Source organism: Pseudophryne corroboree, chromosome 11 (assembly GCF_028390025.1).
Source record: "Pseudophryne corroboree isolate aPseCor3 chromosome 11, aPseCor3.hap2, whole genome shotgun sequence".
NCBI classification, from domain to species: domain Eukaryota; kingdom Metazoa; phylum Chordata; class Amphibia; order Anura; family Myobatrachidae; genus Pseudophryne; species Pseudophryne corroboree.
The window spans coordinates 311072211-311096471 of NC_086454.1; the positions used below are offsets into that span (position 1 = coordinate 311072211).

The following is a 24261-nucleotide window of genomic DNA, read 5'->3' on the forward strand; positions in this document are numbered from 1 at the left end:
TCTGGCTAACCCTGGCAATTTGTACCCAAGACTATAATAACGTACGATAATCTGTATACAGGACCTGTTTGTATAGTCCATTAAATAGGATCATTGTACCATGACATTTATATTAAATATACGTCTGTAGATTTGTTATCTTTTCCCACTTTGCAGGACATCAGTTTAGCAGAAATGTTGTTTATTAACATATTATAGTTACATTTAGTACAATAAAATAACATCTAAACCTATCAGATCAAGTCTTAAATTACCCCCTGATAATCTGGAACCCCGGCATCAGATTTTATGGACTGAGAAACAAAACAGAACAATTTTTAGCTACCGGTCATGACGGCAGGACAGGATACCGCCCGGTGACCCCCTTTCTGTAGCATCATCTTAATGCACTGGCTGAATTTTCTTGCACATGGCAGAGTCAGCTATAAACAAATAAGAATACAGGTGAGGTGAACGACTTCTGAGTAGTGTGGGGTATGATTATTAATCTGCAACATAATCCCAGAATTACTCAAAATAGTAAGGTTATTGTATGGTGGGTATCCTACAAACACAAACCGGTCATCTGTGTACTAGCGACCAGGTCTTATGTCAGCCGGAATATGGCATTTTTATACTTCTGCTAAATCCTTTTCTTTGAATCCACTGGGACTGGTGCCAAAATGCAGAACTTCTATTACAACTTTACAGAAAACCACTGAACAGGAGAACGAGTGCAATGAAGGGAGAACACTCAGTAGGATGCTGAACGGACTGAAAACATTGAATAAAGAAATCTAAATTTTCTTATTCATCCAATTGGGGGAACTCTGAGCCTTGGGGATATTCCAAACAAGTAGCACAGACCGCGCCTTCCAGAGGCAGAAGCTGATGTCCTTGGACACAAAACATTGCCGCGTGGCTGCTACTGTATGATGAAGCTTCGTGCCACACCGCCCTCTGATCAGGGCCAATCCAGACATCCCGAGTTATACCCTTTTCGGATAGAAAAGTCTGAAAGTCCCGGCAATTACTCGGCATTTCAGTGCCGGGTAGTTTTGCCGGGACCTGCCTGACCCCCGTTTCACACAGACATGCAAATACCGGGTCGAAAATTTCGACCCGGTAATTTGCAGATCAACACGGGTATTTTGTCTGTGTGAAAGGGTCAACCCGTGTCATAATTCCTGTGTCTCCGACCCTAGTAAATTCCTGGGTTGAAGTCCCGGGAATTACAACACGGGTTGACCGTTTCACACAGATAAAGGACCCGCGTGTTTCATGAAATTACCTGGTGGAACTGCTTCACCCGGTAATTTCACTTTCTGTCTGAAAGGGGTATTACAGAGGGGAATTCAACTAACTATGGTCTGTTTAGCAGGACCTCTATTTTTCTGGGCATTATATAGGACTTTCTACGTGTCTGACAGATTTTGCAATGCCTTCAGAACAGCCAAAGAGTAAAGAGATTCCACTTTTGCAGTAGACGGATTCAGTTCCTGTTGCTGGAAACACAATGTCTTGAGCACAATGGAGCCTAGAAAAAATTCTTATATTGAGATTACTAATTACACCATGATGGACCCTTACTGACATTTTAGTCAGTCCAGTGATATTACCATCATCCTTATCTTCTGAGACTTTGTGGATGCACTGCCACCAGAAGAAACTGATAAATTAAGTGGAAATACCACAGGACCAACAAGGTGTCATCGAGGCATGCCCGTAGCTCATTGATCATGGAGTAGAATTGCACCACCTTGTGTTATTAAGGAGTGTTCCTTATGTCTGTGTTCAGCAGACCCCAATCCCCTTCCCATTGTGAGAGCTTGAGCTCTGGTTTATTTACAGACTAGGCCTATTTACCGCTGTTTTGTCCTCCACAAGATATGGAACCCAACCTGTTCAAAAGGTGCAACAAACCCCACGCCATCGGAAAATTCACGGTCAGAAAAAACCCCAAAACCCTTTACTCGCCCACTGCTTGTGTAAAGATCTTATACAGCGCCAGGTTTAATATGATCTCACAGGATTTTTAAACTAAATCCATCTCCCAAGTTGTGCGCCAGAGTGTTTTTCAGGTAGAAACCACCAAAGCGGAGAGTCTAGGCCCTCCAAAAAACAGCATCCTGAGCGTGTCCCCCAGTTACTCATATGCTTCTTAAATGTGTTAAATAAATGTCACTACTTTCTCCCTAGGGTTCCCGGACTGCAAGCCTTCTGGGAGTTGCTCTGGCCACTTCCCCCAGCTTTGTTGATTGATAAGGACACTGAAATGGTCCTCGTAGACTCACCAATCTCTACATAAAACCTATTGACATGTGTGTGTGACAGTCTGACAGGCCACAAAGACATTTACACAAAAGTATAAAACGTTACTGCCTAAACACCTCATTCCAACACCTGGAATTACTCTCCTCAAACATGAGGAGAAATAAAACTGATGCAGAAAGTAATCCCTGTAAGCAGCAGACAAATACAACCTAGCAAACAGAACCCAAACTCTAGAGCACGTCCGTGCAGCAGGGATACAGCAGAGGCAGAGCAGGAGCTGCCATACCAGGGTGCCCCCAGCTGACTTCTCTCATCACTGACTGGAGGGTGGTCCACAATGTATAGTACCACCCTTCCCCGCGGGACAAAGAGAAGGCAGAGTTACCTGGATGCAGCCACTGGCTCATCCAATGGTGCGGTAGCAGAGCAAGAGTCCCAGTTACCACCAGCAGTTGTCAAGGCTGTCCCATACCAACAGGATGCGGTACTGGGAATGGTGCCTACTCTGCCCGCTCCAGTTGTCAGGTCAGCCATCTTTGCTTCCCAGCAATCGCTGTGGTGAGGAAGAAAACTATAAATCCACAGTTACAGGTTCCTTGCAAGATGGTGTATAGAAGAGGGAGGGACTAAAATGGTTTCATCATGGCCTGATGTCCCCCAATTGGATGAATAAGAAAGTGGCCCTGATATTATGTCCACCATACATCACTTTTCTGGAATACACACATATATATATATATATATATATATATATATTTCTCTGACGTCCTAGTGGATGCTGGGAACTCCGTAAGGACCATGGGGTATAGCGGCTCCGCAGGAGACTGGGCACAAAAGTAAAAGCTTTAGGACTACCTGGTGTGCACTGGCTCCTCCCCCTATGACCCTCCTCCAAGCCTCAGTTAGATTTTTGTGCCCGAACGAGAAGGGTGCACACTAGGTGGCTCTCCTGAGCTGCTTAGTGAAAAAGTTTAAGTATAGGTTTTTTATTTTCAGTGAGTCCTGCTGGCAACAGGTTCACTGCACCGAGGGACTAAGGGGAGAAGAAGCGAACTCACCTGCGTGCAGAGTGGATTGGGCTTCTTAGGCTACTGGACATTAGCTCCAGAGGGACGATCACAGGCCCAGCCATGGATGGGTCCCAGAGCCGCGCCGCCGGCCCCCTTACAGAGCCAGAAGACTGAAGAGGTCCGGGAAATCGGCGGCAGAAGACGTCCTGTCTTCAATAAGGTAGCGCACAGCACCGCAGCTGTGCGCCATTGCTCTCAGCACACTTCACACTCCGGTCACTGAGGGTGCAGGGCGCTGGGGGGGGGCGCCCTGAGACGCAATAAAAACACCTTAGATGGCAAAAAAATACATCACATATAGCTCCTGGGCTATATGGATGCATTTAACCCCTGCCAGTTTTTCCTTAAAAAAGCGGGAGAAAGGCCGCCGAGAAGGGGGCGGAGCCTATCTCCTCAGCACACAAGCGCCATTTTCCCTCACAGCTCCGCTGGAAGGACGTCTCCCTGACTCTCCCCTGCAGTCCTGCACTACAGAAACAGGGTAAAACAAGAGAGGGGGGGCACTAATTTGGCAGATTAATCAATACAGCAGCTATATAAGGGAAAAACACTTATATAAGGTTATCCCTGTATATATATAGCGCTCTGGTGTGTGCTGGCAAACTCTCCCTCTGTCTCCCCAAAGGGCTAGTGGGGTCCTGTCCTCTATCAGAGCATTCCCTGTGTGTGTGCTGTGTGTCGGTACGTTGTGTCGACATGTATGAGGAGGAAAATGGTATGGAGGCGGAGCAATTGCCTGTAATAGTGATGTCACCCCCTAGGGAGTCGACACCTGACTGGATGGTCTTATGGAAGGAATTACGTGATAGCGTCAGCACTTTACAAAAGACTGTTGACGACATGAGACAGCCGGCAAATCGGTTAGTATCTGTCCAGGCGTCTCAAACACCGTCAGGGGCTCTAAAGCGCCCGTTACCTCAGATGGTCGACACAGACCCAGACACGGACTCCAGTGTCGACGGTGAGGAAACAAACGTATTTTCCAGTAGGGCCACACGTTACATGATCACGGCAATGAAGGAGGTTTTGAACATTTCTGATACTACAAGTACCACAAAAAAGGGTATTATGTGGGGTGTGAAAAAACTACCCGTAGTTTTTCCTGAATCAGATGAATTAAATGAGGTGTGTGATGAAGCGTGGGTTTCCCCCGATAAAAAACTGCTAATTTCTAAAAAATTATTGGCATTATACCCTTTCCTGCCAGAGGTTAGGGCGCGTTGGGAAACACCCCCTAGGGTAGATAAGGCGCTCACACGCTTATCAAAACAAGTGGCATTACCGTCTCCTGATACGGCCGCCCTCAAGGAGCCAGCTGATAGGAAGCTGGAAAATATCCTAAAAAGTATATACACACATACTGGTGTTATACTGCGACCAGCAATCGCCTCAGCCTGGATGTGCAGTGCTGGGGTGGCTTGGTCGGATTCCCTGACTGAAAATATTGATACCCTGGACAGGGACAGTATATTATTGACTATAGAGCATTTAAAGGATGCATTTCTATATATGCGAGATGCACAGAGGGATATTTGCACTCTGGCATCAAGAGTAAGTGCGCTGTCCATTTCTGCCAGAAGAGGGTTATGGACGCGACAGTGGTCAGGTGATGCGGATTCCAAACGGCATATGGAAGTATTGCCGTATAAAGGGGAGGAGTTATTTGGGGTCGGTCTATCGGACCTGGTGGCCACGGCAACGGCTGGGAAATCCACCTTTTTACCCCAGGTCACCTCTCAGCAGAAAAAGACACCGTCTTTTCAGGCTCAGTCCTTTCGTCCCCATAAGGGCAAGCGGGCAAAAGGCCACTCATATCTGCCCTGGGGCAGAGGAAGGGGAAAAAGACTGCAGCAGACAGCCTCTTCCCACGAACAGAAGCCCTCCCCCGCTTCTGCCAAGTCCTCAGCATGACGCTGGGGCCTTACAAGCGGACTCAGGCACGGTGGGGGCCCGTCTCAAGAATTTCAGCGCGCAGTGGGCTCACTCGCAAGTGGACCCCTGGATCCTGCAGGTAGTATCTCAGGGGTACAAATTGGAATTCGAGACGTCTCCCCCTCGCCGGTTCCTGAAGTCTGCTTTACCAACGTCTCCCCCCGACAGGGAGGCGGTATTGGAAGCCATTCACAAGCTGTATTCCCAGCAGGTGATAATCAAGGTACCCCTCCTACAACAGGGAAAGGGGTATTATTCCACGCTGTTTGTGGTACCGAAGCCGGACGGCTCGGTAAGATCTATTTTAAATCTGAAATCCTTGAACACTTACATACAAAGGTTCAAATTCAAGATGGAGTCACTCAGAGCAGTGATAGCGAACCTGGAAGAAGGGGACTATATGGTGTCTCTGGACATCAAGGATGCTTACCTCCATGTCCCAATTTGCCCTTCTCACCAAGGGTACCTCAGGTTTGTGGTACAGAACTGTCACTATCAGTTTCAGACGCTGCCGTTTGGATTGTCCACGGCACCCCGGGTCTTTACCAAGGTAATGGCCGAAATGATGATTCTTCTTCGAAGAAAAGGCGTCTTAATTATCCCTTACTTGGACGATCTCCTGATAAGGGCAAGGTCCAGGGAACAGTTAGAGGTCGGAGTAGCACTATCTCAAGTAGTACTACGACAGCACGGGTGGATTCTAAATATTCCAAAATCGCAGCTGATTCCGACGACACGTCTGCTGTTCCTAGGGATGATTCTGGACACAGTCCAGAAAAAGGTGTTTCTCCCGGAGGAGAAAGCCAGGGAGTTATCCGAGCTAGTCAGGAACCTCCTAAAACCAGGCCAAGTGTCAGTGCATCAATGCACAAGGGTCCTGGGAAAAATGGTGGCTTCTTACGAAGCGATTCCATTCGGCAGATTCCACGCAAGAACTTTTCAGTGGGATCTGCTGGACAAATGGTCCGGATCGCATCTTCAGATGCATCAGCGGATAACCCTGTCTCCAAGGACAAGGGTGTCTCTCCTGTGGTGGTTGCAGAGTGCTCATCTTCTAGAGGGCCGCAGATTCGGCATTCAGGACTGGGTCCTGGTGACCACGGATGCCAGCCTGAGAGGCTGGGGAGCAGTCACACAGGGAAGAAATTTCCAGGGCTTGTGGTCAAGCATGGAAACGTCATTTCACATAAATATCCTGGAACTAAGGGCCATTTACAATGCCCTAAGTCAAGCAAGGCCTCTGCTTCAGGGTCAGCCGGTGTTGATCCAGTCGGACAACATCACGGCAGTCGCCCACGTAAACAGACAGGGCGGCACAAGAAGCAGGAGGGCAATGGCAGAAGTTGCAAGGATTCTTCGCTGGGCGGAAAATCATGTGATAGCACTGTCAGCAGTGTTCATTCCGGGAGTGGACAACTGGGAAGCAGACTTCCTCAGCAGACACGACCTCCACCCGGGGGAGTGGGGACTTCACCCAGAAGTCTTCCACATGATTGTGAACCGTTGGGAAAAACCAAAGGTGGACATGATGGCGTCCCGCCTCAACAAAAAACTAGACAGATATTGCGCCAGGTCAAGGGACCCTCAGGCAATAGCTGTGGACGCTCTGGTAACACCGTGGGTGTACCAGTCAGTGTATGTGTTCCCTCCTCTGCCTCTCATACCCAAGGTACTGAGAATCATAAGAAGGAGAGGAGTAAGGACTATACTCGTGGCTCCGGATTGGCCAAGAAGGACTTGGTACCCGGAACTTCAAGAGATGCTCACGGAGGACCCGTGGCCTCTGCCTCTAAGAAAGGACCTGCTCCAGCAGGGACCCTGTCTGTTCCAAGACTTACCGCGGCTGCGTTTGACGGCATGGCGGTTGAACGCCGGATCCTGAAGGAAAAAGGCATTCCGGATGAAGTCATCCCTACCCTGATCAAAGCCAGGAAGGATGTAACCGTGCAACATTATCACCGTATTTGGCGTAAATATTGTTGCGTGGTGTGAGGCCAGGAAGGCCCCTACAGAGGAATTTCAACTGGGTCGTTTCCTGCATTTCCTGCAAACAGGACTGTCTATGGGCCTAAAATTAGGGTCCATTAAGGTTCAAATTTCGGCCCTGTCGATTTTCTTCCAGAAAGAACTGGCTTCAGTTCCTGAAGTTCAGACGTTTGTCAAGGGGGTACTGCATATACAACCTCCTTTTGTGCCTCCAGTGGCACCTTGGGATCTCAATGTAGTTTTGGGGTTCCTAAAATCACATTGGTTTGAACCACTCACCACTGTGGACTTAAAATATCTCACATGGGAAGTGGTAATGCTGTTAGCCCTGGCTTCAGCCAGGCGTGTCTCAGAATTGGCGGCTTTATCCTATAAAAGCCCTTACCTAATTTTTCATACGGACAGGGCAGAATTGAGGACTCGTCCTCAATTTCTCCCTAAGGTGGTTTCAGCGTTTCACTTGAACCAGCCTATTGTGGTACCTGCGGCTACTAGGGACTTGGAGGACTCCAAGTTGCTGGACGTAGTCAGGGCCCTGAAAATATATATTTCCAGGACGGCTGGAGTCAGAAAATCTGACTCGCTGTTTATCCTGTATGCACCCAACAAGCTGGGTGCTCCTGCTTCTAAAGCAGACTATTGCTCGTTGGATTTGTAGTACAATTCAGCTTGCACATTCTGTGGCAGGCCTGCCACAGCCAAAATCTGTAAAAGCCCATTCCACAAGGAAAGTGGGCTCATCTTGGGCGGCTGCCCGAGGGGTCTCGGCTTTACAACTTTGCCGAGCAGCTACTTGGTCAGGGGCAAACACGTTTGCTAAATTCTACAAATTTGATACCCTGGCTGAGGAGGACCTGGAGTTCTCTCATTCGGTGCTGCAGAGTCATCCGCACTCTCCCGCCCGTTTGGGAGCTTTGGTATAATCCCCATGGTCCTTACGGAGTTCCCAGCATCCACTAGGACGTCAGAGAAAATAAGAATTTACTTACCGATAATTCTATTTCTCGTAGTCCGTAGTGGATGCTGGGCACCCATCCCAAGTGCGGATTGTCTGCAATAATTGTACATAGTTATTGTTACAAAAATCGGGTTACAGGTTGAGTCTCCCTTATCCAAAATGCTTGGGACCAGAGGTATTTTGGATATGGGATTTTTCCGTATTTTGGAATAATTGCATACTATAATGAGATATCATGGTGATGGGACCTAAATCTAAGCACAGAATGCATTTATGTTACATATACACCTTATACACACAGCCTGAAGGTAATTTTAGCTAATATTTTATATAACTTTGTGCAGTAAACAAAGTGTGTCTACATTCACACAATTCATTTATGTTTCATATACACCTTATACACACAGCCTGAAGGTCATTTAATACAATATTTTTAATAACTTTGTGTATTAAACAAAGTTTGTGTACATTGAGTCATCAGAAAACAAAGATTTCACTATCTCACTCTCACTCAAAAAAGTCCGTATTTCGGAATATTCCGTATTTCGGAATATTTGGATATGGGATACTCAACCTGTATTATTGTTGTGAGCCATCTTTTCAGAGGCTCCTCTGTTATCATGCTGTTAACTGGGTTCAGATCACAGGTTGTACGGTGTGATTGGTGTGACTGGTATGAGTCTTACCCGGGATTCAAAATCCTTCCTTATTGTGTACGCTCGTCCGGGCACAGTATCCTAACTGAGGCTTGGAGGAGGGTCATAGGGGGAGAAGCCAGTGCACACCAGGTAGTCCTAAAGCTTTTACTTTTGTGCTCAGTCTCCTGCGGAGCCGCTATTCCCCATGGTCCTTACGGAGTTCCCAGCATCCACTACGGACTACGAGAAATAGAATTATCGGTAAGTAAATTCTTATTATATATATAAGCAAGCAGGAGAAAATAGAGCGGCACTCAGCGTCTTGATCAAAGAATAAAAGTGTATTTAAAACACCAACATGAACCAACGTTTCGGGACACACAGGTCCCTTTGTCAAGGTGTACAGCAATAAATAGAGAGCAACAACATACCTTTATAACCGGAGAAGCCCCAGAGTGAATTGTGCGAGGTGCGGCGTCCGTCCACGAGGTCCGGCGCCCGCTGCTGACGTCATCGGCAAGCGGCCGTTCGTTACCATAGGAACCAGCTGCAATGCTGCGCCGCTGCCGAAAGAGTGTGACAGACGGTGATTACCAGAAAAGTAATACCACCACCGTGTATGTGAATACCGGGCAGAGCCGGAGGGGTTAACTGGTGCACAGTATGCAGCACAGTACACAAGGCTCTAACTGTACATTTAAAGAGCCGTAATAAACCAAACTAGTCACTTGGAATTACTTTAGTGTAAAACTAGATAACTGTATAGCTAAAAGCATTAGTAACATGGGATAATGTAGGTGCATCATTAACCACCCCGGCTGTGCTAGGGTAAAAGAAATAAAGTGTAAAAATAAAAAGACATGTGAAAAAAAGACGTGTGAAAAAAAGACATGTGAAAAAAAGGCTTATAATCCATAATATATCTAACAAAATTACGAATATAATTGAGGCAAAAATGGCAAATGAAAATAATAGAGAATGACCGGGAAGAAAGGAGTGAGGGGGGGAGAGGATGGGGGGGGAGAGAGCGGAGAGGCAGGATGGTAGGAAGGGGGGGGGGGGGTAAGGAAAAGGGGGTGGAGGGTGGGGGAAAGGTAGAGGGAAAGGGGGGGGGGGTGGGGGGGTGGAAAGGAAAAGGGACAAGAAGGAAGAAAAGGAGGGAGTACTTGATGTTCCCGGTAAAATTAGTGGGTGAACAAGTTCCAGGGCATCAGTGCATTTAGGCCACCAGGATTAATTGTGCCCAGTCTATGAATCCACTTGGCTTCCAATCGGAGGAGTTTGCCTTCCCGATCGCCCCCTCTAAGAGATTTCTCGATATGGTCAATAACCATGTGTTTTAGGTCATTGATGCCATGGCCTGCTTCCAAAAAGTGTCTGGCGACTGGTTGGTCCGAGGTCTTACTTGAAAAGGCCTGCTTGATCGCAGATCTGTGGAGGGCCATACGTTCTCTCATGGTCCTGATAGATTTGCCCACGTAGACCAAGTTGCACGGGCACATTATGATATAAATGATAAAAGAAGATTGGCAAGAAAGTACATGCTTAATGCTGATTTTACGGTTCTCATGTGGGTGGTTGAAAAAAGAGCCTGTAAGCATATGGGAGCAGGTGGTGCATTTAGGGCATTTATAACATCCTGGCGGTCTCGTAAGGAAGTTAGTTGGGCGGGCATTGCTGATGTTAAAGCCAGTGATATCTGTGTGGACAATTGTGTCCTTAATGTTGCGGCCTCTTGTAAAACAAGGCATCGGGCGTTTATGTTTGAATACAGGGATGGTAATGTCCGAAGAGATCAGGGGCCCCCCCCCCTCCCCCGCTCACTCCTTTCTTCCCGGTCATTCTCTATTATTTTCATTTGCCATTTTAGCCTCAATTATATATGCGTAATTTTGTTAGATATATTATGGATTATAAGCCTTTTTTTCACATGTCTTTTTTTCACATGTCTTTTTTTCACACGTCTTTTTTTCACGTCTTTTTATTTTTACACTTCATTTCTTTTACCCTAGCACAGCCGGGGTGGTTAATGATGCACCCACATTATCCCATGTTACTAATGCTTTTAGCTATACAGTTATCTAGTTTTACACTAAAGTAATTCCAAGTGACTAGTTTGGTTTATTACGGCTCTTTAAATGTACAGTTAGAGCCTTGTGTACTGTGCTGCATACTGTGCACCAGTTAACCCCTCCGGCTCTGCCCGGTATTCACATACACGGTGGTGGTATTACTTTTCTGGTAATCACCGTCTGTCACACTCTTTCGGCAGCGGCGCAGCATTGCAGCTGGTTCCTATGGTAACGAACGGCCGCTTGCCGATGACGTCAGCAGCGGGCGCCGGACCTCGTGGACGGACGCCGCACCTCGCACAATTCACTCTGGGGCTTCTCCGGTTATAAAGGTATGTTGTTGCTCTCTATTTATTGCTGTACACCTTGACAAAGGGACCTGTGTGTCCCGAAACGTTGGTTCATGTTGGTGTTTTAAATACACTTTTATTCTTTGATCAAGACGCTGAGTGCCGCTCTATTTTCTCCTGCTTGTTTAACCATTCTTTTTGAGAAGGCACCGGTGCACTTATATTTCTGAAAACGGAGTGCCGATCCATTCCCATGCAAAGTATATATATATATATATATATATATATATATATATATATATATATATACACACACAGCAAATAGAACCATGCAGCGGCACTCAGAGACTGGATCCCGGTGGATGATGTGAAAAAAGGAACTTTAATCCATAACAACAGATAGGGTCACCCTATCTGTTGTTATGGATTAAAGTTCCTTTTTTCACATCATCCACCGGGATCCAGTCTCTGAGTGCCGCTGCATGGTTCTATTTGCTGTATGTGTATTACTCCAGAAGGCACCTGAGCATTATTCATTTGGGGTGAGTGCCAGTTCTTTTCAAGAGATATATATATATATATATATATATATATATATATAAATAAATGAAACTGGAAAATGGTTCAGTCTGAAGAGAACAGCAAACAGCTACTAGCGCATCTATTTATCTGCAACGTACAGCAACACACAACTCTCCAAACAGAAGGATCCTAGGGAACTGGTAGAACAATATGGTGTAACATTGTATATTTTTACCACCATTTTTATGTACATTTTCCATTCCTCCACTCTTATAGATGCTGCAACCCCCCCCCGCCCACATAGCTGCCGTTAATACATTTGTATCATGTCCTGCAAATATACATATTACACTTGTCTCATCTCTGTGTCCTATGTGGTGACTCTCATTTAAGCTTTTTAAACACCATTAATGAATTCCCCCCCCATATAACGGTCACCAATGCGTGAGCCGTCTGGTGATACAGTGCAGTAAGTGTTGCAGGAGGGCATGCACAAGCCGATAACTTAATCATCTGAAGGTGGAAACCCTTTCACTCCTTGGCCTACAACCCATTATAAGTGCCTAGCATCAATCCTGTGCTAGTGGGAGCGGATACAGATATATAATGTTACTTTCAGTCAAATTGGTTACCGACGCCTCTGCAATGCCCATGGTAAATGAAGGAGCAGCTGCAGTTATTACCACATGCGGAGTGCAGCACATGCTGGCGGTCACCTGAACGCACTACACCTCCTGTATGCTCCACCTGTATACAGGGCTGTTTCTAGCCAATTTAGCTCCCAGTGCGAGATTTAAAAATGCGCCCCCCCATGACATTAAAAAATGTGCCCCCCCCCCCCCTAGATAAAAAAAAAACATGCACGCGCACCCGGCAAGGGGGCGTGGCCTCATCTAAATGGGTGTGGCCTCATTTAAATGGGCATGGCCTCGTCTGAAAATACTACCTCACAATCCAGTTTTTGACCCTGCTCCAACAGATCACGACCACCACAGGAAAAAAAAATTCTACCATATTAAGCCCCACACAGTAATGCCCCCTGCACCATATTATGCCACACACCGCAATGCCCTTGATTCATTAAATCCTCACACTACGGCAGGCAAGAGTCCCCATTTCACACATTACGGCAGGTGTCCCCATTTTACACATTGAAAGAGAGAGAGAATACTTACAGAGGCGATTACCGCTCTTCGGCCCGCCTCACCAGTCGCTCCTCGCGCCGGCCTTTCCCTCTTCCTAACTTGGATCCCCCTCTGTACTCCGGTCGGGGGGGGAGTTTCGCAGAGTGACGGGGTTGCGTCGTGACGTAACGACGCGACCGCGTCATTCCGTGAAACTCCGCCCCCCGAGCGGATTACTCGGGGAGAAATAGGAGGGGAAGTAGGGAGCCACAGTTAGTGCCGCGGTTGCACTGCTTGCCTGCCCCAAGAAACGGCCCTGCCTGTATATAAATGTAATATCACTACATACAGTCACACAGGAGCGTCTCTTACCTCCAGCCAGCACAGTAACTTCTCCCTCGTCCTTTTCTCATCTCTGTAAGACTCCAGGGTCAGTAAGTCATCTACAAACTGTCTGGTAGGAAGCTGAAAATCCTGAAATGAAATGATAAAAGTTAATATCAAAGAGCAAGCTACTGAAACCCCCCCATAGGGACCTGATCCCCGCAGCGATGTCTGCCATGACACCCTAGAGAAAGCCATGCAAATGACGACACTGCTGCATGTTATCCTTAGTCCAGTTCCTATGTAATCCATAACAGGCTGGGGCAGAGAATTGTCCGACCACAGGGGGTGATTTGTGGAAGGATCTTGTAGTTATTAGAAACTGGTATCCCCATGATTACATACTGGTCTGACCAGGAATCACTAACAACTGGGTAAGTAATAATAAGATTTTACTCACCGGTAAATCTATTTCTCATAGTCCGTAGTGGATGCTGGGAACTCCGTAAGGACCATGGGGAATAGCGGCTCCGCAGGAGACTGGGCACAACTAAAGAAAGCTTTAGGACTACCTGGTGTGCACTGGCTCCTCCCACTATGACCCTCCTCCAGACCTCCGTTAGGATACTGTGCCCGGAAGAGCTGACACAATAAGGAAGGATTTTGAATCCCGGGTAAGACTCATACCAGCCACACCAATCACACCGTATAACTCGTGACACTATACCCAGTCAACAGTATGAACTATAACTGAGCCTCTCAACAGATGGCTCAGAACAATAACCCTTTAATTAGGCAATAACTATATACAAGTATTGCAGACAATCCGCACTTGGGATGGGCGCCCAGCATCCACTACGGACTACGAGAAATAGATTTACCGGTGAGTAAAATCTTATTTTCTCTGACGTCCTAGTGGATGTTGGGAACTCCGTAAGGACCATGGGGATTATACCAAAGCTCCCAAACGGGCGGGAGAGTGCGGATGACTCTGCAGCACCGAATAAGAGAACTCAAGGTCCTCCTCAGCCAGGGTATCAAATTTGTAGAATTTTGCAAACGTGTTTGCCCCTGACCAAGTAGCAGCTCGGCAAAGTTGTAAAGCCGAGACCCCTCGGGCAGCCGTCCAAGAAGAGCCCACCTTCCTTATGGAATGGGCTTTTATAGATTTAGGATGCGGCAGTCCAGCCGCAGAATGCGCCAGCTGAATTGTGCTACAAATCCAGCAAGCAATAGTCTGCTTAGAAGCAGGAGCACCCAGCTTGTTGGGTGCATACAGGATAAATAGCGAGTCAGTTTTCCTGACTCCAGCCATCCTGGAAATATAAATTTTCAGGGCCCTGACTACGTCCAGTAACTTGGAATCCTCCAAGTCCCTAGTAGCCGCAGGTACCACAATAGGTTGGTTCAAATGAAAAGCTGATACCACCTTAGGGAGAAACTGTGGACGAGTCCTCAATTCTGCCCGATCCATATGGAAAATCAGATAAGGGCTTTTACACGACAAAGCCGCCAATTCTGACACACGCCTGGCCGAAGCCAAAGCCAATAGCATGACCACCTTCCACGTGAGATATTTTAAATCCACGGTTTTAAGTGGTTCAAACCAATGTGATTTTAGAAAATCCAACACCACATTGAGATCCCAAGGTGCCACTGGAGGCACAAAAGGGGTCTGAATATGCAGCACTCCCTTTACAAAAGTCTGAACTTCAGGCAGTGAAGCCAGTTATTTCTGGAAGAAAATCGACAGAGCCGAAATCTGGACCTTAATGGAACCCAATTTTAGGCCCATAGTCACTCCTGACTGTAGGAAGTGCAGAAATCGACCCAGCTGAAATTCCTCTGTTGGGGCCTTCCTGGCGTCACACCACGCAACATATTTTCGCCAAATGCGGTGATAATGGTTTGCAGTTACTTCTTTCCTAGCTTTAATCAGCGTAGGAATGACTTCCTCTGGAATGCCCTTTTCTTTTAGGATCCGGTGTTCAACCGCCATGCCGTCAAACGCAGCCGCGGTAAGTCTTGGAACAGACAGGGCCCTTGCTGTAGCAGATCCTGTCTGAGCAGCAGAGGCCATGGGTCCTCTGATATCATTTCTTGAAGTTCTGGGTACCAAGCTCTTCTTGGCCAATCCGGAACCACGAGTATCGTTCTTACTTCTCGTCTTCTTACTATTCTCAGTACCTTTGGTATGAGAGGCAGAGGAGGGAACACATAAACCGACTGGTACACCCACGGTGTCACTAGAGCGTCCACAGCTATCGCCTGAGGGTCCCTTGACCTGGCGCAGTATCTTTGTAACTTTTTGTTGAGGCGAGACGCCATCATGTCCACCTGTGGCCTTTCCCAACGGTTTACCAGCATTTGGAAGACTTCTGGATGAAGTCCCCACTCTCCCGGGTGGAGGTCATGCCTGCTGAGGAAGTCTGCTTTCCAGTTGTCCACTCCCGGAATGAACACTGCTGACAGTGCTATCACGTGATTTTCCGCCCATCGGAGAATCTTTGTGGCTTCTGCCATCGCCATCCTGCTTCTTGTGCCGCCCTGTCGATTTATATGGGCGACTGCCGTGATGTTGTCTGATTGAATCAGTACCGGCTGGTTTTGAAGCAGGGGTCTTGCCTGACTTAGGGCATTGTAAATGGCCCTTAGTTCCAGAATATTTATGTGTAGGGAAATCTCCTGATCTGACCATAGTCCCTGGAAGTTTATTCCCTGTGTGACTGCCCCCCAGCCTCGAAGGCTGGCATCCGTGGTCACCAGGACCCAGTCCTGTATGCCGAATCTGCGGCCCTCTAGAAGATGAGCACTCTGCAGCCACCACAGCAGAGACACCCTGGTCCTTGGAGACAGGGTTATCAGCCGATGCATCTGAAGATGCGATCCGGACCACTTGTCCAACAGGTCCCACTGAAAAGTTCTTGCATGGAACCTGCCGAATGGAATTGCTTCGTAGGAAGCTACCATTTTTCCCAGGACTCGTGTGCAGTGATGCACCGATACCTGTTTCGGTTTCAGGAGGCCTCGGACTAGAGATGACAGCTCGAGAAACACTTTTTTCTGGTCTGTGTCCAGAACCATCCCCAGGAACAGTAGACGTGTCGTAGGAACCAGCTGTGACTTTGGAATGTTTAGAATCCAACCGTGCTGTTGTAGCACTTCCCGAGACAGTGCTACCCCGACCAACAACTGCTCCTTGGACCTCGCCTTTATCAGGAGATCGTCCAAGTATGGGATAATCAAAACTCCCTTTTTTCGAAGGAGTATCATCATTTCGGCCATTACCTTGGTAAATACCCTCGGTGCCGTGGACAGCCCAAACGGCAGCGTCTGGAATTGGTAATGACAATCCTGTACCACAAATCTGAGGTACTCCTGGTGAGGATGGTAAATGGGGACATGCAGGTAAGCATCCTTGATGTCCAGGGATACCATGTAATCCCACTCGTCCAGGCTTGCAATAACCGCCCTGAGCGATTCCATCTTGAACTTGAATTTTTTTATATATGTGTTAAAGGATTTCAAATTTAAAATGGGTCTCACCGAACCGTCCGGTTTCGGTACCACAAACATTGTGGAATAGTAACCCCGTCCTTGTTGAAGTAGGGGCACCTTGACTATCACCTGCTGGGAATACAGCTTGTGAATTGCCTCTTGCACAGCCTCCCTGCCTGAAGGAGTTGTCGGCAAGGCAGATTTGAGGAAACGGCGGGGGGGAGACGTCTCGAATTCCAGCTTGTACCCCTGAGATACTACTTGAAGGATCCAGGGATCCACCTGTGAGCGAGCCCACTGATCGCTGACATTTTTGAGGCGGCCCCCCACCGTACCTGGCTCCGCCTGTGGAGCCCCACCGTCATGCGGCGGACTTGGAGGAAGCGGGGGAGGACTTTTGCTCCTGGGAACCGGCTGTTTGTTGCAGCTTTTTCCCACTACCTCTGCCTCTGGTCAGAAAGGACGCGCCTTTTCCCCGCCTGCTTTTCTGGGGCCGAAAGGACTGTACCTGATAATACGGTGCTTTCTTAGGCTGTGAGGGAACATGGGGCAAAAATGCTGACTTCCCAGGTGTTGCTGTGGAAACCAGTTCTGAGAGACCATCCCCGAATAACTCCTCACCCTTATAGGACAAAACTTCCATATCCATTTTAGAATCTGCATCCCCTGTCCACTGCCGAGTCCATAAGCCTCTCCTGGCAGAAATGGACATTGCACTTATTTTAGATGCCAGCCGGCAAATATCCCTCTGTGCATCTCTCATGTATAAGACTGCGTCTTTTATATGCTCTATGGTTAGCAATATAGAGTCCCTGTCTAGGGTGTCAATATTTTCCGACAGGGAATCTGACCACGCAGCTGCAGCACTGCACATCCATGGTGAAGCAATAGCTGGTCTCAGTATAATGCCTGAGTGTGTATATACAGACTTCAGGATAGCCTCCTGCTTTCTATCAGCAGGCTCCTTTAGGGCGGCCGTATCCGGAGACGGTAGTGCCACCTTCTTTGACAAGCGTGTGAGAGCTTTATCCACCCTAGGGGGTGTCTCCCAACGTGACCTATCCTCTGGCGGGAAAGGGTACGCCATTAGTAACCTTTTAGAAATTACCAATTTTTTATCGGGGGAAGCCCACGCTACTTCACACACTTCATTTAATTCTTCAGAAGGGGGAAAAACCACTGGTAGTTTTTTCTCCCCAAACATAATACCCTTTTTTGTGGTACCTGGGGTAATATCAGAAATGTGTAATACATTTTTCATTGCCTCAATCATGTAACGAGTGGCCCTATTGGACATTACATTAGTCTCTTCGTCGTCGACACTGGTATCAGTATCCGTGTCGACATCTGTGTCGGCCATCTGAGGTAGCGGTCGTTTTAGAGCCCCTGATGGCCTTTGAGACGCCTGGGCAGGCACGAGCTGAGAAGCCGGCTGTCCCGCATTTGGCATGTCGTCAAATTTTTTATGTAAGGAGTCGACACTTTCACGTAATTCCTTCCATAAGTCCATCCACTCAGGTGTTCGCCCCGCAGGGGGTGACATCACATTTATAGGCATCTGCTCCGCCTCCACATAAGTCTCCTCATCAAACATGTCGACACAGCCGTACCGACACACCACACACACACAGGGAATGCTCTGACAGAGGACAGGACCCCACAAAGCCCTTTGGGGAGACAGAGAGAGAGTATGCCAGCACACACCAGAGCGCTATATAATACAGGGACTAACTGAATTATATCCCCTTATAGCTGCTATATATATACTGCGCCTAAATTTAGTGCCCCCCCTCTCTTTTTTACCCTTCTGTAGTTGTAGACTGCAGGGGAGAGCCAGGGAGCTTCCTTCCAGCGGAGCTGTGAGGGAGAAATGGCGCCAGTGTGCTGAGGGAGATAGCCCCGCCCCTTTTTCGGCGGACTTCTCCCGCGTTTTTGAAACAGGGGTATTAATTTACACCTATATAGCCTCTGGGACTATATATGGTGTAGATTTGCCAGCCAAGGTGTGTAATATTGCCCTCAGGGCGCCCCCCCCCAGCGCCCTGCACCCATCAGTGACCGGAGTGTGAGGTGTACATGAGGAGCAATGGCGCACAGCTGCAGTGCTGTGCGCTACCTTGGTGAAGACCGAAGTCTTCTGCCGCCGATTTTCCGGACCATCTTCATGCTTCTGGCTCTGTAAGGGGGACGGCGGCGCGGCTCCGGGAACGAACACCAAGGTCGGTTCCTGCAGTCGATCCCTCTGGAGCTAATGGTGTCCAGTAGCCTAAGAAGCCCAAACTACCACCAGTTAGGTAGGTTCGCTTCTTCTCCCCTTAGTCTCTCGCTGCAGTGAGTCTGTTGCCAGCAGATCTCACTGTAAAATAAAAAAAAATAAAATATACTTTCTTTCTAGGAGCTCAGGAGAGCCCCTAGTGTGCATCCAGCTCAGCCGGGCACAAAAATCTAACTGAGGTCTGGAGGAGGGTCATAGTGGGAGGAGCCAGTGCACACCAGGTAGTCCTAAAGCTTTCTTTAGTTGTGCCCAGTCTCCTGCGGAGCCGCTATTCCCCATGGTCCTTACGGAGTTCCCAGCATCCATTAGGACGTCAGAGAAAATACTTAATGAAATAAGTTGCCAATATTAATGGTGGGGGGATGCAGTAATTGCGTCTTTATGGCTCTGCAAGTCCTGAGTCGTGCTGACGCTAATCAGCGCAAATCGCATCATCGAGCCGTCTGGACTTCACTTGGGGAGTGAGCGGCAGCAGCAGACGGCAGTGAGTTGCTTTCAGGAGACCCGACTACTCTTCCAGGAGTGCCGTCCATTATTCAGGGGTCTCCCAGACTTTATTGTAACATATGAAAGCTTATCTTTATGTGTGGTAGGATCACTAGTCCCTATTTATCGCCGGTATAGCTTACCCACAGCATGCTCACAAGACTCATCACATAGCAAGTCCTGGACACAGGGTCCCCCTGTTGTATGGAGTCCAAGATCACGCCGGTCAGAAAGGAGTGACAGTTCCTGGCATAAAATATCTCCTCATACGTCATATTAACACTAAGAAAAACTAGATCTGCAATACAATCATAACACAAGACGACAATGGGTGAGTAGCTACAAGCTACAGCTCGCCCAAACTCATAGTGGAAGCAAAGTAACAATGACCTCTAGGAGTAACCATGTACTTGTTATTTGGCTTGGCCTCAGTAAGAGAACTGGCTCAATGCATTTTCACAAACACACATTCACTTTACATAATAACTATCCATTATCTTTAAGTGACAAGTAAACTTAAATCTATCTTATATTGTACCATTTGGTGCAGCTGCGCAATCAGCAGCCTCTGGGATATTATACTCTCTAGTATATAGAATGCTTTCTTGAAAGGAAGCTGCACTGCCATCATTGGCCACTAGGTGGTGATGATGGACCCAGAGAATAGCACCGAGATCATCTGGTCCTCCCCTTTCCATGGCTAGCCAGACATATCCTAAAGAGAACACACGTTAAGAGATATTATTATTATTAATTAATTAACGGTTTCTTATATAGCGCAGCAAATTCCGTTGCGCTTTACAATTGGACATAATGATACAACAAAACTGGGTAATAAACAAACAGTCATAGAGGTAGGAGGGCCCTGCTCGCAAGCTTACAATCTTATGTACAGACAGAACAAATTTGTCTAAATAACAGTTTTTTCCGTTTTCCAGTGTGAGATCAAATTGCTGATTCTCATTTGCATACCAACCAGCCAACTAGTGGTTGGAAAGGTACTGTAATACAAAAGGTGTAGGTCCAGCTTTACAATGATTTTGGCTGTTATGTGTGCTAAATTCTGTGGGTGATCCTTGTATCTTTGGCTTTTGTCCTAACACACACACAATTTATCATACTGCACCTTCCACCACGTGGAATCTGAAAACTGATCTAGGATAACGGTTCTCAAACCAGCTTCAACAACAGGACACAGTATGGGGAATTTCTCACAGGAGCAATATGTAAGTTCCCAGTAATCTGATTTACCCACCTGCTCACAAATGTAGAAAACACTGAGGTGACCAGAGCAGGGGATAAAGCACAGAGGTAAAATCAATAGTTTGTGAGCAACTATAGAAAGCAGTTTCTTGGTTTTCTTTCCAGCGATCACCTAGGCCTGCCCCTCAGCAACGCCCCACACTGTTTCCAGCAATCACCTAGGACTGCTCCTCAGCAACGCCCCACACTGTTTCCAGCAATCACCTAGGACTGCTCCTCAGCAACGCCCCACACTGTTTCCAGCAATCACCTAGGACTGCTCCTCAGCAACGCCCCACACTGTTTCCAGCAATCACCTAGGACTGCTCCTCAGCAACGCCCCACACTGTTTCCAGCAATCACCTAGGACTGCTCCTCAGCAACGCCCCACACTGTTTCCAGCAATCACCTAGGACTGCTCCTCAGCAACGCCCCACACTGTTTCCAGCAATCACCTAGGACTGCTCCTCAGCAATGCCCCACGCTGTTTCCAGCAATCACCTAGGACTGCTCCTCAGCAACGCCCACACTGTTTCGAGCAATCACCTAGGCCTGCTCCTCAGCAACTCCCCACACTGTTTCCAGCAATCACCTAGGACTGCTCCTCAGCAATGCCCAACGCTGTTTCCAGCAATCACCTAGGCCTACCAATTATCCAGTAAACATAGCAGCAGAGAGAATGGTGTCACTGTGGATTGCTCACCTTTAGGTAACGCTGTTCCATCATCATTTCTGGGACCTTTGCATGTTGTCGCTGTGGCCTTTTCTTCCTCGTGTGCAGAATGCAGGCATTGCTTGGGGTCCTTGTATACAGGAATAGCCTGCTGCATCGCCCCCTTATGTACTGGACTGTGCCGCAGCACAGAGTGCAGCTTCAGGGCGTCCCCACCACTTGGTCCGGGAGAAGAGACATGTATTCTGTGGCGTTGGTCACAGGCAGAGCTCTTGGTGCTGGCTTGATGAAGCTGTTTGATAATAGATATTCGGTATAATATTGGTGAGACTGTTTATTCTGTGCCTCCATTTTCTACAGTTTGACCCTTTCTCAAAACTGTATTACAGTACTATGGGAAGAATCAGTCCACGTCAATAATTAATGTTGATATGATATGGGACATGCAGACCTCCTCTTTATCACATTGTGGTTAACCCCTTTGAAGTTACTGTCCAATATACAATGTCCTTTTTCCTCTCCGATTTGCTGGAATGCATCAATCTCCAAGGACTGTCAGTTCATGGCCTACATTCCACCATATGCCTTGTATTGCATTCATAAAATAATTTGAGCAAACCAACCACTGAAGATGCTTATAACATAACTATCTGAGCAGTATTTTATTTATATATATATATATATATATATATGAATCACAAGATCACAGAATAGGGCTATTATATAGGAGATATATATATATTATATATATATATCTCCTATATAATAGCCCTATTCTGTGATCTTGTGATTCATTTGCTAACGCTGGGCGGAGTCACAACAGTGGGCGGAGTTAGTCAAATGAGTCACAGATCTGGCCAAATCTATAGGACACTAGGAGCAGCTGCAGAAGCAGATAGTATGGACATGGCACAGGCAGGGTGCATACCTCCCAGCTTTCACACACACACACACACACACACTCACACACGGCGAAAAGGGGGCGTGACTTCGCGGGAGGGCCCCCGTTTTCGTCAGTGAGGGGCATGCCCAGCGCTCTGTGAGCTGCTGGCATGGCCCCATGGGCTGATTATGAGTCCGGGGGGCACAGGGTACTTGAGACAGGGGAGCCCTATCTCATTGCTGTGCCTGCTGTGGGTTGGGGGCGTGGCCTAATCGCGGGACGCGAGGCCACGCCCCATTATGCAAATTCCGGGATTTTTTTTTTTTTTTTTTTTTTTTTTTTTAATGGTATTTTGGCCCCTCAGCTAGAGGTAAATCCAGAGGAGGTGGTCGCTCCCCCCTACACACCCGCACAGGCAGAAGAAAGCAGGGAGACTGCTGCCTCCCTGCAACACCACAGACCTGCCAATACGCAGCAGCGTGTGCTGACTGTAGCACAATGCTGCCGCTGTTGCTGGCAGGACGGGGGAGCTTCTGAGCTGGGACAGAGCTACTCCAGCCAGGGGGCCCCCTAAAACTGTGGGGCCAACGGTACGTACCGCCTGCCCCCCCCCCTTAATCCGGCTCTGCTGCTGGAACCCCCCCTTAATCCGTACCCCCTGATGCCCCCTCTCCCTCTGTCTCCACTATTCACCGCTGCTCTGCTAAGCAGAACAGCGAGTACAGGAGCTTTCCAACTGCTCCCCCCCCCCCACCGCAGGACACTGCGACCCGCGGGTGGGACAGCGGGACAGACCCCAAAAAATGGGACTGTCCCGCGGAAATTGGGACATTTGGGAGGTATGGGGGTGTGTGAGGGGGTATGCCATACTTGACCCCCACATCAGTATACTCAGCAGGGTCTCTCTGGCAGGGAGGAGCGTCACATTCTGGCACACTCCACGCTTCTTAGCTGTAGTTTTGTGGGTCACCAGCCGCTGTGCACTTTCCGTACTGCCTCTGTTATCTCCAGCCCCTGAGACCCCACCGCTAGCTGCAGCGCTGCCACCCGCAGTGAGTTGCGCCCAGCTCCTTCACACACTTTAGCCGGCGGGTAGCGCTGCAGAAGTCCGCGCTGCTTGCAGGCTCTGACCCCCTCCTCCCTCCAGCATCAGCGTCTCCTGGGAGCTAACCAGTCACTCCCAGTCTCCCCTTACCATAGTGCCCAGCAGCCGTGAGGTCCGCGCCACGTGCATGCTATGACCCCCTCCTCCCTCCAGCCGCAGCATCTCCTGGGGGCTAACCAGTCACTCCCAGTCTCACCTTACCACAGTGCCCGGCAGCTGCGCGAGGTCTGCGGTGTGTGACTGAGGAGGGGGGGAGTGATGCGGACGGGCAGAGGAAGTAGGAATACAGCCTAAGAGAGTCAGCCATGCCAAGTCTCCACCAGCAGCAGATGCCAACAGGTTGGAGTGGAACAGCAGCAGCCAGCAGCAGTGACTCCGGTAAGACACATCTGTCTGTCACCACTGTTCTGTCCCTAATACCAATCTCTCCCGTGCCCTGTGTTCTGTCATGTCCCTGTAACCCCTGGCCTTGACCTGCCACCCTTATCCTGGCCCTTTCACCCTTATCCTGGCCCTTTCACCCTTATCCTGGCCCTGTCACCCTTATCCTGGCCCTGTCACCCTTATGCTGGCCCTGCTACCCCTATCCTGGCCCTGTCACCCCTGTGCTTGCCCTGTCAACCCTATACTGGCCCTGACACCCCTGTCCTGGTCCTGCCGCCCCTACACTGACCCTGTCACCCCTATTCTGTCCCTGTCATTTCTGTCCTGGCCCCGTCGCCCATGTCCTGGCCCCGTCACCCCTGTCCTGGCCCCGTCACCCATGTTCTGACCCTGTCACCCCTGTTCTGACCCTGTCACCCCTGTCCTGGCCCAGTCAACCCTGTTCTGACCCTGTCACCCCTGTCCTGGCCCTGTTACTGCATACCCTCCAACTACCTTTTTGGCAGGTACAGTACCCGCAGCACCTCCAGACCTCTCCCCAATGCA

General features: G+C 48.4%; 1 protein-coding gene across 1 annotated transcript in view; it reads right to left on the reverse strand.

Moving 5' to 3' along the window:
* Positions 1-164: 164 nt before the first annotated feature.
* Positions 165-24261, reverse strand: part of LOC134968772 (BTB/POZ domain-containing protein KCTD19-like) — a 175182-nt gene continuing 151085 nt past the window's right edge. The window contains exons 12-16 of the mRNA XM_063944259.1: positions 21374-21635; positions 19967-20143; positions 19572-19726; positions 13218-13319; positions 165-422 (exon numbers count right to left, since the gene is read on the reverse strand). Of these exons, the coding sequence (XP_063800329.1) occupies positions 318-422; positions 13218-13319; positions 19572-19726; positions 19967-20143; positions 21374-21635 (801 nt within the window). The 3' untranslated portion in view covers positions 165-317. The remainder of the gene's footprint in view (positions 423-13217; positions 13320-19571; positions 19727-19966; positions 20144-21373; positions 21636-24261) is intronic.